This window comes from Pleurodeles waltl, chromosome 4_1 (assembly GCF_031143425.1).
Source record: "Pleurodeles waltl isolate 20211129_DDA chromosome 4_1, aPleWal1.hap1.20221129, whole genome shotgun sequence".
Taxonomy (NCBI): domain Eukaryota; kingdom Metazoa; phylum Chordata; class Amphibia; order Caudata; family Salamandridae; genus Pleurodeles; species Pleurodeles waltl.
The window spans coordinates 234102829-234117833 of NC_090442.1; the positions used below are offsets into that span (position 1 = coordinate 234102829).

Consider the following 15005-nt stretch of genomic DNA (forward strand, 5'->3'; position numbering starts at 1 on the left):
CTGGGGCGCTGTAACAAAAGGTGTGAGCCTTTGAAGCTCACCGCCAGGTGTTACAGTTCCTGCAGGGGGAGGTGTGAAGCACCTCCTCCCAGTACAGGCTTTGTTCCTGGCCACAGAGTGACAAAGGCACTCTCCCCATGTGGCCAACTTGTTTGGTTTGTGGCAGGAACTGGTCAGCCTACACTAAAAGTCGGATTGGTATTCAGGGGGCATCTCTAAGATGCCCTCTGGGTGCATGTTACAATAAATTTCACACTGGCATCAGTGTGCATTTACTGTGCTGAGAAGTTGGATACCAAACTTCCCAGATTGCAGTGTAGCAATTATGGAACTATGGACTTTGTGTTTGACAAACTCCCAGACCATATACTCTTATGGCTACCCTGCACTTACAATGTCTAAGGTTTTGCTTAGCCATTGTAGGGGGCATAGTGCTCATGCACATATGCCCTCACCTGTGGTATGGTGCACCCTGCCTTAGGGCTATAAGGCCTGCTAGAGGGGTGACTTACCTATGCCAGAGGCAGTGTGAGGTTGGCATGGCACTCTGAAGGGAGAGCCATGTCGACTTAGTCTTTTTCTCCCCACCAGCACACACAAGCTGTGAGGCAGTGTGTATGTGCTGAGTGAGGGGTCCCCAGGGTGGCATAAGACATGCTGCAGCCCTTAGAGACCTTCCCTGGCATCAGGGCCCTTGGTACCATCAGGGCCTTTGGTACCAAGGGTACCAGTTACAAGGGACTTATGAGTGTCAGGACTGTGCCAATTGTGGAAGCAAAGGTACAGTTCAATGAAAGAACACTGGTGCTGGGGCCTTATTAGCAGGGTCCCAGCACACTTTCAATCAAACCTTAGCATCAGCAAAGGCAAAAAGTTAGGGGTAACCATGCCAAGGAGGCATTTCCTTACAGTGTGCCTTAAACAATTTAGTTTTAATACAGAATATTTTAAAAAGAGCTTAATTTGTGCCGACGTCGAAGTGGATAATTATTTCACTTTACATTCATTAAACCATTTTTAGATGTTTATTGAACATATTGTTTTTCCTAGAGATACAAGGGTTTCCTGTCTTAGAATACCTCCAAGTGTGCCTTCTGGTGCATGACATAGGGTATAAGCCCAGCACATTATATTTGCTATTGTAAAAACAAAAAGCAACTATAAAATCAAATTCAAGTTGCAAAGCTTGAACCGGAACGGACTGGCTCACTGATGCCAGCTTACAGAGAATTTTTCCTTCATGGAGGTACAAAAACAACCACTGCTTTACAGGTGTATATTTAAGCGCATATCTAAGAGACAACAGGATTTTTACAGAGTATATTTGTAATAAATGTTTAAAATACCTCCTTCCTGAGGATTTATAAAATTGGGTCAAAGCAATTACATACCCCAAGGCCTTGTTTCCTACATGTGTACAGTGTGGTTTACTGTCAAGATTTTTGCAAAATACTTTTCTTAAATACGTAAACGATTTTACCATTTCCAAGGGTGTACCCTCTATGTACCAGCTAAATGCCTATCAGTTCTTTCTTCCTTTAAAACCCAGTGTATTTGTTTAGAGCTTCCAGATTATGCTGCAAGCCTAGCAGAGTAAGAGCAAATAAAACCACATCATCCTCATACATTAAAATATACAGATTACAAAAATGCAACATAAGGTGGAAAGTTGTGCACATTTGCGAATTTAGTTGGCAAGTCACCAAGATATATAGAGAAAAAGTAATGGGGCCAACAGGCAGCCTTGTTTCATGACAGTCCTTGTTTCTATTTTTGGAGTTAGGCCCTTATTTCTTCCCACTAACACTTTGCACCAAGTAGAGGAATGCCATGCTATGGGTAGCCTCAGTAGACTGGAAGGAATGTCCATCAAGTTCAATTTCTTCCAAAATGATGGACAATACATTTTATCGAAAGCTGTCGCAAAATGGATAAAGGCACAATACAGAAATTGAGATTTTCATACTACATATTTGTCTACTAATGTCTGAACCATCAAGATATTATCCATCACCGAATGTTTAGGTTGGAAGCCAGCGTGTTCCTTTGGGATAATTCCCTTAGTAATTGCCCAATCCTGAAAACGTTCAAGTATGCTGGCTGCAAAAAAATGTTTACGTGCCATCCAACAGAGCTATTTGGCGGCAATTTGCGGATGATGTTTGCAGTCCTTTCTTGTGTAATGGTATAATAAAACTCCCTTTCTAAGAGGAGGGGATTGGACCTGTATGATAAAGATGATCAAAAAGAGAAAAAATAAATTTGCCCCATCCTTCTGGGTCCTTTTTCAGAACTATTACAGGGGTTTTATCTGAGCCCACTGCAGCCGAGGATCTTACTCTTTTCATATATGCTGCTAATTCTTTACTTGTTGGAGAGGTTACCAACTTATCATGGTCCTCTAAGAAGTTTATTGCCTATTGGTTTTGGACATTGAATTCTCTGAATATGACATGGACATATAAACTACTCTCACATGGCAGTCAGAGAAAGAACAGTAAACACCAAAACCTTGTTAAAATCATAAGCAGCTACTTGTAAGAAGACATAGCCTAGCAATTCCCACTCATGGTCACCTCCGTTCTTTCCGATTGATGCTCCTGGTTTTTCGACTCCGACAGTGCACTGAGGCCTACTAACCAGGCCTCAGTGCCAGTGCCAGGACCCAAAAGTGTATGTCAAATTGGCTATACCCAACTGGAAATGGCTAACTTTCCTTTAAGTCCCTAATAATTAGTACCCTGGTAGCCAGGGCATGTAAATTATAGTGGTACTCCTGGGTTTGCAGCACGGATTGTGCCACGCTGGAGATCCCCTGAGTAAAACAAGTACCCCAGTCCACAGCTGCAGACCAGTAGAGCAGTTGTGCACTGCTAGCGCAACTCTTCCATTGAAAGTAATGGCAAAGCCACCACTTCCTATGGACATGTGCATAAGTCACCCCTCTGGCAGGCCTAGTGAGCCCTAAAGGCAGGGTGCAACATATGAAACAAGCAGTACATATACTTTACATGTCCTGGCAGTAAAACCTCCAGAACATCTGTTTTACTTTTGAAAGGCTTGGTCGCCCAATTGGTAAGTACAGGGCTACGTACTGAACTCTATGCTGTGCTGACTCTTGAACGATGCAACCAAAGTGAGCACTAACAGGTGTCAAACAACTCATTAAATTCAGCCCAACTTGTATCTCAAGTCGGAAATATGTAACTTGTTGCTGTGTGCAGCTTTAGCAAAGCTGCCAATTTGATTCCCTCAAAACTCCTGTATCTTCCAGGACACATATGGAGCATGATCCAAGAGACAGCTTTCGGCCCTCCTGGAGAAACTTGGTAACAACTCTCAGGAAGGGGAATGTTAGACCTGTCATCTCTTGGTGTGGTTTCTCATGTCTTTTGGCTTATGACCTCCTGTTTCTTGATCCTGTGCTGAATTTCGTTTTTGCTGGCTTTAGGACTCTGGGCACTTTATCACTGTTGACCAGTGCTAAAGTGCAAGTGCTCTCTGTCTAAAATTGTATGGGTGTTTGGTTTATCCATGATTGGCATATTTGATTTACTAGTACGTCACTAGTAATGTGCACAATGGGTGACCAGGACCTGTAAATTACATGCTACAAGAGGGCCTGCAGCACTGATTATGAAACCCACATGAGTAGCCCAACCACTTGGCAAACATGAATAACACACCTGTTTGACCTGTAGGCCATGACTCCATATCCTTTCCAGTAAATCACACAAGCTGGCAATTAGGGTATTCTCCTCCAAACCAGTAATGTTGGCCTCTCCATGTCCAAGCTCCACTGCTTCATGGCCCATTTTTTCTACTAGCATTCTTTTAGTCTGAAATGACATAAGAAACATTGTTTATTAATGATTAATGTAATTACTGGCACAAGTGTTTAGCACTGTACTCTTAATCTTGACTACAGATCAGATATTTCTGAATAAGGCAGGAGGTTAGGTTAACAAAGAATCTCAATTGAATTACACAGAACAAGACAAACAAAAGTTAATGATGAAGGGGGTACCAGGGGCATAGCTTCAAGGGGTGGGGGGGGGGGTGCTACCCACCCCAATAAATTATTCTTCTGGTAAATAGCTGGGTACAGTTTCTTTCAGTAGGGTATGGTGAGACGTCTGTCGAATTTCACCAATAATTTTTTTACATACATTCGGACAAAAACACGCACAAACACTCCCTCTCAGGTTTTAAAGTCATCAAAAATATTGGTAATTTTTGTTAAGATGTCATCTGTCCTTCTTTCATAATGACTTGAGTGTGGTGCCAAAATGTTGGTTTTTTTTGTTTTTTTTTTTATTATACACAAATTATTTTTTAATGCCTCACTTAAATGGGCAACAGCAATTCTGTTAGCTTTAGCCTCATCTTAACCCCTTCTGTGCCCTGTCCCTCTGTGGGGTTCCTCCTCACCCCCCCAAGGCAGGGATGGAAGGGGAAGCCCATCCCCTTCCGATCCCCTTCCACCCCCACCCCCCCTGTGATGGCAGCGCGCGATCCCCTAGGTGTCTAGTTTTCAAAAATGCGCTGGTTTGCTAGGTTTCCCCAGGTGCCGGCTGAGCTAGAGGCCAAAATCCACAGGTAGGCACTTTCCAAAAAACACCTGTTTTCTGTCAAATAATGGGATGTGTCCACGTTGTGTTTTGAGCCATTTCCTTTCGTGGGCGCTAGGCCTACCCACACAAGTGAGGTATCATTTTTATTGGGAGACTTGGGGAACACAGAATAGCAAAACAAGTGTTATTGCCCCTTGTCTTTCTCTACATTTTTTCCTTCCAAATGTAAGGCAGTGTGTAAAAAAGACTTCTATTTGAGAAATGCCCTGTAATTCACATGCTAGTATGGGCACCCCGGAATTCAGAGATGTGCAAATAACCACTGCTTTTCAACACCTTATCTTGTGGCCATTGTGGCAATACAAAGGTTTTCTTAATACCTATTTTTCACTTTTTATATTTCAGCAAATGAATTGCTGTATACCCGGTATAGAATAAAAACCCATTCCAAGGTGCAGCTCATTTATTGGCTCTGGGTACCTAGCGCTCTTGATGAACCTATAAGCCCTATATATCCCCGCAACTAGAAGAGTCCAGCTGACGTAACTGTATATTGCTTTCAAAAATCTGACATTGCAGGAAAAAGTTAGAGTAAAACGTGGAGAAAAATGGCTGTTTTTTTCACCTCAATTTCAATATGTTTTTATTTCAGCTGTTATTTTCTGTAGGAAACACTTGTAGGATGTACACAAATGACCCCTTGCTGAATTCAGAATTTTGTCTACTTTTCAGAAATGTTTAGCTGTCTGGGATCCAGCATTGGTTTCTCACCCATTTTGGTCACTAACTGGAAGGAGGCTGTAAGCACAAAAAATTGTAAAAATGGGGTATGTTCCAGTAAAATGTTAAAATTGTTTTGAAAAATTGGGTTTTCCAATTCAAGTCTGCCTGTTCCTGAAAGCTGGGAAGATGGTGATCTTGCCACCGCAAACCCTTTGTTGATGCCATTTTCAGAGAAAAAAACACGAGCTGTCTTCTGCAGCCCTTTTTCCCCATTTTTTTGAAAAAAAATATTTTCACTGTATTGTGGCTAATTTCTTGGTCTCCTTCAGGGGAACCCACAAAGTCTGGGTGCCTCTAGAATCCCTAGATGTTGGAAAAAAAGGACGCAAATTTGGCATGGGTAGCTTATGTGAAAAAAATGTTATGAGGGCCTAAGCGCAAACTGTCCCAAATAGCCAAAAAAAGGCTCGACACAGGAGGGGGAAAAGACCTGGCAGCGAAGGGGTTAACTGGGCCTTTTCACCTTCATCTCAAAGCTGATAAGGAAACAAAGGCACCTAACTTGTCACTTCACTGGTGCATTAGTTAAACTAGGATTCTGAGACAGGGTTTGGAGTTTTTCAAGCTCTGAATGTAAGAGATGTGTCCACACTTTAGGAAGGTCAGATTCACCTAGTTATAGGAATAATTACAGTCGCAGCCATGTATTTATATATCACTAATAAGTCTTTACTTTTTCTAATTAAAAGCCCCGTTTTACCAAACCTCTAAAAAAAGAAAGACTGAGGAAAAGAACTGTTAAGTTCTATACTCACACAATACGTTTTGCACGCAACTTCCTGATTCCAGTGGATATCAAGGCCCTCTACAGCAAAAGCAGTAACCAACTAAGCTGTCTCCATAAAATATAAATATATGACATGGTAGTTACATGTTGTAAGGAAATGCCTCCTTGGCATGGTTGCCCCCTGACTTTTTGCCTTTGCTGATGCTATGTTTACAATTGAAAGTGTGCTGAGGCCTGCTAACCAGGCCCCAGCACCAGTGTTCTTTCCCTAACCTGTACTTTTGTATCCACAATTGGCAGACCCTGGCATCCAGATAAGTCCCTTGTAACTGGTACTTCTAGTACCAAGGGCCCTGATGCCAAGGAAGGTCTCTAAGGGCTGCAGCATGTCTTATGCCACCCTGGAGACCTCTCACTCAGCACAGACACACTGCTTACCAGCTTGTGTGTGCTAGTGAGGACAAAACGAGTAAGTCGACATGGCACTCCCCTCAGGGTGCCATGCCAGCCTCTCACTGCCTATGCAGTATAGGTAAGACACCCCTCTAGCAGGCCTTACAGCCCTAAGGCAGGGTGCACTATACCATAGGTGAGGGTACCAGTGCATGAGCATGGTACCCCTACAGTGTCTAAACAAAACCTTAGACATTGTAAGTGCAGGGTAGCCATAAGAGTATATGGTCTGGGAGTCTGTCAAACACGAACTCCACAGCACCATAATGGCTACACTGAAAACTGGGAAGTTTGGTATCAAACTTCTCAGCACAATAAATGCACACTGATGCCAGTGTACATTTTATTGTAAAATACACCACAGAGGGCACCTTAGAGGTGCCCCCTGAAACTAACCGACTGTCTGTGTAGGCTGACTAGTTCCAGCAGCCTGCCACACTAGAGACATGTTGCTGGCCCCATGGGGAGAGTGCCTTTGTCACTCTGAGGCCAGTAACAAAGCCTGCACTGGGTGGAGATGCTAACACCTCCCCCAGGCAGGAGCTGTAACACCTGGCGGTGAGCCTCAAAGGCTCACCCCTTTGTCACAGCTCAGCAGGGCACTCCAGCTTAGTGGAGTTGCCCGCCCCCTCCGGCCACGGCCCCCACTTTTGGTGGCAAGGCTGGAGGGAACAAAGAAAGCAACAAGGAGGAGTCACTGGCCAGTCAGGACAGCCCCTAAGGTGTCCTGAGCTGAGGTGACTCTGACTTTTAGAAATCCTCCATCTTGCAGATGGAGGATTCCCCCAATAGGGTTAGGATTGTGACCCCCTCCCCTTGGGAGGAGACACAAAGAGGGTGTACCCACCCTCAGGGCTAGTAGCCATTGGCTACTAACCCCCCAGACCTAAACACGCCCTTAAATTTAGTATTTAAGGGCTACCCTGAACCCTAGAAAATTAGATTCCTGCAACTACAAGAAGAAGGACTGCCCAGCTGAAAACCCCTGCAGCGGAAGACCAGAAGACGACAACTGCCTTGGCTCCAGAAACTCACCGGCCTGTCTCCTGCCTTCCAAAGATCCTGCTCCAGCGACGCCTTCCAAAGGGACCAGCGACCTCGACCTCCTCTGAGGACTGCCCCTGCTTCGAAAAGACAAGAAACTCCCGAGGACAGCGGACCTGCTCCAAGAAAAGCTGCAACTTTGTTTCCAGCAGCTTTAAAGAACCCTGCAAGCTCCCCGCAAGAAGCGTGAGACTTGCAACACTGCACCCGGCGACCCCGACTCGGCTGGTGGCGATCCAACACCTCAGGAGGGACCCCAGGACTACTCTGATACTGTGAGTACCAAAACCTGTCCCCCCTGAGCCCCCACAGCGCCGCCTGCAGAGGGAATCCCGAGGCTTCCCCTGACAGCGACTCTTTGAACCTAAAGTCCCGACGCCTGGGAGAGACCCTGCACCCGCAGCCCCCAGGACCTGAAGGACCGGACTTTCACTGAAGAAGTGACCCCCAGGAGTCCCTCTCCCTTGCCCAAGTGGAGGTTTCCCCGAGGAATCCCCCCCTTGCCTGCCTGCAGCGCTGAAGAGATCCCGAGATCTCTCATAGACTAACATTGAAAACCCGACGCTTGTTTCTACACTGCACCCGGCCGCCCCCGCGCTGCTGAGGGTGAAATTTCTGTGTGGACTTGTGTCCCCCCCGGTGCCCTACAAAACCCCCCTGGTCTGCCCTCCGAAGACGCGGGTACTTACCTGCAAGCAGACCGGAACCGGGGCACCCCCTTCTCTCCATTCTAGCCTATGTGTTTTGGGCACCACTTTGAACTCTGCACCTGACCGGCCCTGAGCTGCTGGTGTGGTGACTTTGGGGTTGCTCTGAACCCCCAACGGTGGGCTACCTTGGACCAAGAACTAAGCCCTGTAAGTGTCTTACTTACCTGGTTAACCTAACAAATACTTACCTCCCCTAGGAACTGTGAAAATTGCACTGTGTCCACTTTTAAAACAGCTATTTGTGAATAACTTGAAAAGTATACATGCAATTTTGATGATTTGAAGTTCCTAAAGTACTTACCTGCAATACCTTTCGAATGAGATATTACATGTAGAATTTGAACCTGTGGTTCTTAAAATAAACTAAGAAAAGATATTTTTCTATATAAAAACCTATTGGCTGGATTTGTCTCTGAGTGTGTGTACCTCATTTATTGTCTATGTGTATGTACAACAAATGCTTAACACTACTCCTTGGATAAGCCTACTGCTCGACCACACTACCACAAAATAGAGCATTAGTATTATCTCTTTTGCCACTATCTTACCTCTAAGGGGAACCCTTGGACTCTGTGCATACTATTCCTTACTTTGAAATAGTGCATACAGAGCCAACTTCCTACATTGGTGGATCAGCGGTGGGGTACAAGACTTTGCATTTGCTGGACTACTCAGCTAATACCTGATCACACGACAAATTCCAAAATTGTCATTAGAAATTCATTTTTGCAATTTGAAAAGTTTTCTAAATTCTTAAAAGACCTGCTAGGGCCTTGTGTTAGATCCTGTTTAGCATTTCTTTTAGAGTTTAAAAGTTTGTAAAAGTTTGAATTAGATTCTAGAACCAGTTGTAGATTCTTAAAAAGTATTCCAACTTTTAGAAGCAAAATGTCTAGCACAGATGTGACTGTGGTGGAACTCGACACCACACCTTACCTCCATCTTAAGATGAGAGAGCTAAGGTCACTCTGTAAAATAAAGAAAATAACAATGGGCCCCAAACCTACCAAAATACAGCTCCAGGAGCTTTTGGCAGAGTTTGAAAAGGCCAACCCCTCTGAGGGTGGCAACTCAGAGGAAGAGGATAGTGACTTGGAGGAAAATTCCCCCCTACCAGTCCTATCTAGGGAGGACAGGGTCCCTCAAACCCTGACTCCTAAAATAATAGTCAGAGATGCTGGTTCCCTCACAGGAGAGACCAACACCTCTGAAATCACTGAGGATAGCCCCAGTGAAGAGGACATCCAGTTAGCCAGGATGGCCAAAAGATTGGCTTTGGAAAGACAGATCCTAGCCATAGAGAGGGAAAGACAAGAGATGGGCCTAGGACCCATCAATGGTGGCAGCAATATAAATAGGGTCAGAGATTCTCCTGACATGTTGAAAATCCCTAAAGGGATTGTAACTAAATATGAAGATGGTGATGACATCACCAAATGGTTCACAGCTTTTGAGAGGGCTTGTGTAACCAGAAAAGTGAACAGATCTCACTGGGGTGCTCTCCTTTGGGAAATGTTCACAGGAAAGTGTAGGGATAGACTCCTCACACTCTCTGGACAAGATGCAGAATCTTATGACCTCATGAAGGGTACCCTGATTGAGGGCTTTGGATTCTCCACTGAGGAGTATAGGATTAGATTCAGGGGGGCTCAAAAATCCTCGAGCCAGACCTGGGTTGACTTTGTAGACTACTCAGTGAAAACACTAGATGGTTGGATTCAAGGCAGTGGTGTAAGTAATTATGATGGGCTGTACAATTTATTTGTGAAAGAACACCTGTTAAGTAATTGTTTCAATGATAAACTGCATCAGCATCTGGTAGACCTAGGACCAATTTCTCCCCAAGAATTGGGAAAGAAGGCGGACCATTGGGTCAAGACAAGGGTGTCCAAGACTTCAACAGGGGGTGACCAAAAGAAAGGGGTCACAAAGACTCCCCAGGGGAAGGGTGATGAGACAGCCAAAACTAAAAATAGTAAAGAGTCTTCTACAGGCCCCCAAAAACCTGCACAGGAGGGTGGGCCCAGAGCCTCTTCACAAAACAATGGGTACAAGGGTAAAAACTTTGATCCCAAAAAGGCCTGGTGTCATAGCTGTAAACAGCATGGACACCAAACTGGAGACAAGGCCTGTCCCAAGAAAGGTTCCACTCCAAACTCCCATCCAGGTAACACTGGTATGGCTAGTCTCCAAGTGGGATCAACAGTGTGCCCAGAGCAAATCAGGGTCCACACTGAAGCTACTCTAGTTTCTGAGGGTGGGGTGGATTTAGCCACACTAGCTGTCTGGCTGCCTAACATGCAAAAATACAGACAGCAACTCTTAATTAATGGGACTAGAATAGAGGGCCTGAGGGATACAGGTGCCAGTGTCACCATGGTGACAGAGAAAGTGGTTTCCCCTGGCCAATACCTGACTGGAAAAACGTACACAGTCACCAACGCTGACAATCAGAGAAAAGTACATCCCATGGCAATGGTTACTTTAGAATGGGGAGGGGTCAATGGCCTGAAACAGGTGGTGGTCTCCTCAAATATCCCAGTGGACTGTCTGCTTGGAAATGACCTGGAGTCCTCAGCATGGGCTGAGGTAGAGCTAAAAACCCATGCAGCAATGCTGGGTATCCCTGAACTGGTGTGTGTGAAAACAAGAGCACAGTGCAAGGCACAGGGTGAACAAGTAGAGCTGGAGTCTGGAAGAATGGCCCAGCCTACCAAGAGAACAGGAAAGTCAGTTGGGAAACCAACTGCAACACAGCAAAAGAAAGGGAACCTCTCTTCTCAGGAAGAAGTTCTGCCCTCTGAGGGAACTGAGCCTTTGGAGCTTGAACCTTATCAGGTTGAGCTCTTAGGCCCAGGGGGACCCTCAAGGGAGGAGCTGTGTAAGGGACAAGAAACCTGTCCCTCTCTTGAAGGCCTTAGGCAGCAAGCTGCTGAAGAGTCCAAGGGCAAGAAAACTGGAACCCATAGGGTCTATTGGGAAGATGGACTCCTGTACACTGAGGCCAGAGACCCCAAACCTGGTGCCACTAGGAGAGTGGTAGTGCCTCAGCTGTTCAGAGAGTTCATCCTAACATTGGCCCATGACATTCCCCTTGCTGGACATCTGGGACAAACCAAGACGTGGGAGAGGTTAGTCAACCACTTCTACTGGCCCAATATGTCCAACATGGTTAAGGAGTTTTGCCTCTCCTGCCCCACCTGTCAAGCCAGTGGTAAGACAGGTGGGCACCCAAAGGCCCCCCTCATTCCACTTCCAGTGGTGGGGGTCCCCTTTGAAAGAGTGGGTGTGGACATAGTTGGTCCACTGGAACCTCCCACAGCCTCAGGAAATATGTATATCCTGGTAGTAGTGGATCATGCTACCAGGTATCCTGAAGCTATTCCCCTTAGGTCAACTACTGCCCCTGCAGTAGCCAAGGCCCTCATTGGTATCTTTACCAGAGTGGGTTTCCCTAAGGAGGTGGTGTCTGACAGAGGTACCAACTTCATGTCAGCATACCTAAAGCACATGTGGAATGAGTGTGGAGTGACTTATAAATTCACTACACCATACCATCCACAAACTAATGGCTTGGTTGAGAGATTCAACAAGACATTAAAAGGCATGATCATGGGGCTCCCAGAAAAGCTCAAAAGGAGATGGGATGTCCTCTTGCCATGTCTGCTTTTCGCTTACAGAGAGGTGCCACAGAAGGGAGTAGGATTCTCACCCTTTGAACTTCTGTTTGGTCATCCTGTAAGGGGACCACTTGCCCTTGTTAAAGAAGGCTGGGAGAGACCTCTCCATGAGCCTAAACAGGACATAGTGGACTATGTACTTGGCCTTCGCTCTAGAATGGCAGAGTACATGGAAAAGGCAACAAAAAACCTTGAGGCCAGCCAACAGCTCCAGAAGTTTTGGTATGACCAAAAGGCTGCACTGGTTGAGTTCCAACCAGGGCAGAAAGTCTGGGTTCTGGAGCCTGTGGCTCCCAGGGCACTCCAGGACAAATGGAGTGGCCCTTACCCAGTGCTAGAAAGGAAGAGTCAGGTCACCTACCTGGTGGACCTGGGCACAAGCAGGAGCCCCAAGAGGGTGATCCATGTAAACCGCCTTAAGCTCTTCCACGACAGGGCTGATGTCAATCTGTTGATGGTAACAGATGAGGATCAGGAGGCAGAGAGTGAACCTCTCCCTGATCTTCTGTCATCAGACCCAAAAGATGGCACAGTAGATGGAGTGATCTACTCAGACACCCTCTCTGGCCAACAGCAAGCTGATTGTAGGAGAGTCCTACAACAGTTTCCTGAACTCTTCTCCTTAACCCCTGGTCAGACACACCTGTGTACCCATGATGTGGACACAGGAGACAGCATGCCTGTCAAGAACAAAATCTTTAGACAATCTGACCATGTTAAGGAAAGCATCAAGGTGGAAGTCCACAAGATGCTGGAATTGGGAGTAATTGAGCGCTCTGACAGCCCCTGGGCTAGCCCAGTGGTCTTAGTCCCCAAACCTCACACCAAAGATGGAAAGAAAGAGATGAGGTTTTGTGTGGACTACAGAGGGCTCAATTCTGTCACCAAGACAGATGCCCATCCAATTCCAAGAGCTGATGAGCTCATTGATAAATTAGGTGCTGCCAAATTTCTAAGTACCTTTGACTTGACAGCAGGGTACTGGCAAATAAAAATGGCACCTGGAGCAAAAGAAAAGACAGCATTCTCCACACCTGATGGGCATTATCAGTTTACTGTTATGCCCTTTGGTTTAAAGAATGCCCCTGCCACCTTCCAAAGGTTGGTGAATCAAGTCCTTGCTGGCTTGAAGTCCTTTAGCACAGCTTATCTTGATGATATTGCTGTCTTCAGCTCCACCTGGCAGGATCACCTGGTCCACCTGAAGAAGGTTTTGAAGGCTCTGCAATCTGCAGGCCTCTCTATCAAGGCATCCAAATGCCAGATAGGGCAGGGAACTGTGGTTTACTTGGGCCACCTTGTAGGTGGAGGCCAAGTTCAGCCACTCCAACCCAAGATCCAGACTATTCTGGACTGGGTAGCTCCAAAAACCCAGACTCAAGTCAGGGCATTCCTTGGCTTGACTGGGTATTACAGGAGGTTTGTGAAGGGATATGGATCCATTGTGACAGCCCTCACTGAACTCACCTCCAAGAAAATGCCCAAGAAAGTGAACTGGACTGTGGAATGCCAACAGGCCTTTGACACCCTGAAACAAGCAATGTGCTCAGCACCAGTTCTAAAAGCTCCAGATTATTCTAAGCAGTTCATTGTGCAGACTGATGCCTCTGAACATGGGATAGGGGCAGTTTTGTCCCAAACAAATGATGATGGCCTTGACCAGCCTGTTGCTTTCATTAGCAGGAGGTTACTCCCCAGGGAGCAGCGTTGGAGTGCCATTGAGAGGGAGGCCTTTGCTGTGGTTTGGTCCCTGAAGAAGCTGAGACCATACCTCTTTGGGACTCACTTCCTAGTTCAAACTGACCACAGACCTCTCAAATGGCTGATGCAAATGAAAGGTGAAAATCCTAAACTGTTGAGGTGGTCCATCTCCCTACAGGGAATGGACTTTATAGTGGAACACAGACCTGGGACTGCCCATGCCAATGCAGATGGCCTTTCCAGGTTCTTCCACTTAGAAAATGAAGACTCTCTTGGGAAAGGTTAGTCTCATCCTCTTTCGTTTGGGGGGGGGTTGTGTAAGGAAATGCCTCCTTGGCATGGTTGCCCCCTGACTTTTTGCCTTTGCTGATGCTATGTTTACAATTGAAAGTGTGCTGAGGCCTGCTAACCAGGCCCCAGCACCAGTGTTCTTTCCCTAACCTGTACTTTTGTATCCACAATTGGCAGACCCTGGCATCCAGATAAGTCCCTTGTAACTGGTACTTCTAGTACCAAGGGCCCTGATGCCAAGGAAGGTCTCTAAGGGCTGCAGCATGTCTTATGCCACCCTGGAGACCTCTCACTCAGCACAGACACACTGCTTACCAGCTTGTGTGTGCTAGTGAGGACAAAACGAGTAAGTCGACATGGCACTCCCCTCAGGGTGCCATGCCAGCCTCTCACTGCCTATGCAGTATAGGTAAGACACCCCTCTAGCAGGCCTTACAGCCCTAAGGCAGGGTGCACTATACCATAGGTGAGGGTACCAGTGCATGAGCATGGTACCCCTACAGTGTCTAAACAAAACCTTAGACATTGTAAGTGCAGGGAAGCCATAAGAGTATATGGTCTGGGAGTCTGTCAAACACGAACTCCACAGCACCATAATGGCCACACTGAAAACTGGGAAGTTTGGTATCAAACTTCTCAGCACAATAAATGCACACTGATGCCAGTGTACATTTTATTGTAAAATACACCACAGAGGGCACCTTAGAGGTGCCCCCTGAAACTAACCGACTGTCTGTGTAGGCTGACTAGTTCCAGCAGCCTGCCACACTAGAGACATGTTGCTGGCCCCATGGGGAGAGTGCCTTTGTCACTCTGAGGCCAGTAACAAAGCCTGCACTGGGTGGAGATGCTAACACCTCCCCCAGGCAGGAGCTGTAACACCTGGCGGTGAGCCTCAAAGGCTCACCCCTTTGTCACAGCTCAGCAGGGCACTCCAGCTTAGTGGAGTTGCCCGCCCCCTCCGGCCACGGCCCCCACTTTTGGCGGCAAGGCTGGAGGGAACAAAGAAAGCAACAAGGAGGAGTCACTGGCCAGTCAGGAC

At 46.5% G+C, this 15005-nt stretch overlaps 1 protein-coding gene across 4 annotated transcripts in view; it reads right to left on the reverse strand.

Moving 5' to 3' along the window:
• The window catches only part of DENND5B (DENN domain containing 5B), a 517562-nt gene that overhangs the window by 275594 nt on the left and 226963 nt on the right, over positions 1–15005 (reverse strand). For all 4 annotated transcript variants that reach the window (XM_069228198.1, XM_069228199.1, XM_069228197.1 and 1 more), the window contains one exon: positions 3687–3839. In XM_069228198.1, the coding sequence (XP_069084299.1) occupies positions 3687–3839 (153 nt within the window). The remainder of the gene's footprint in view (positions 1–3686; positions 3840–15005) is intronic.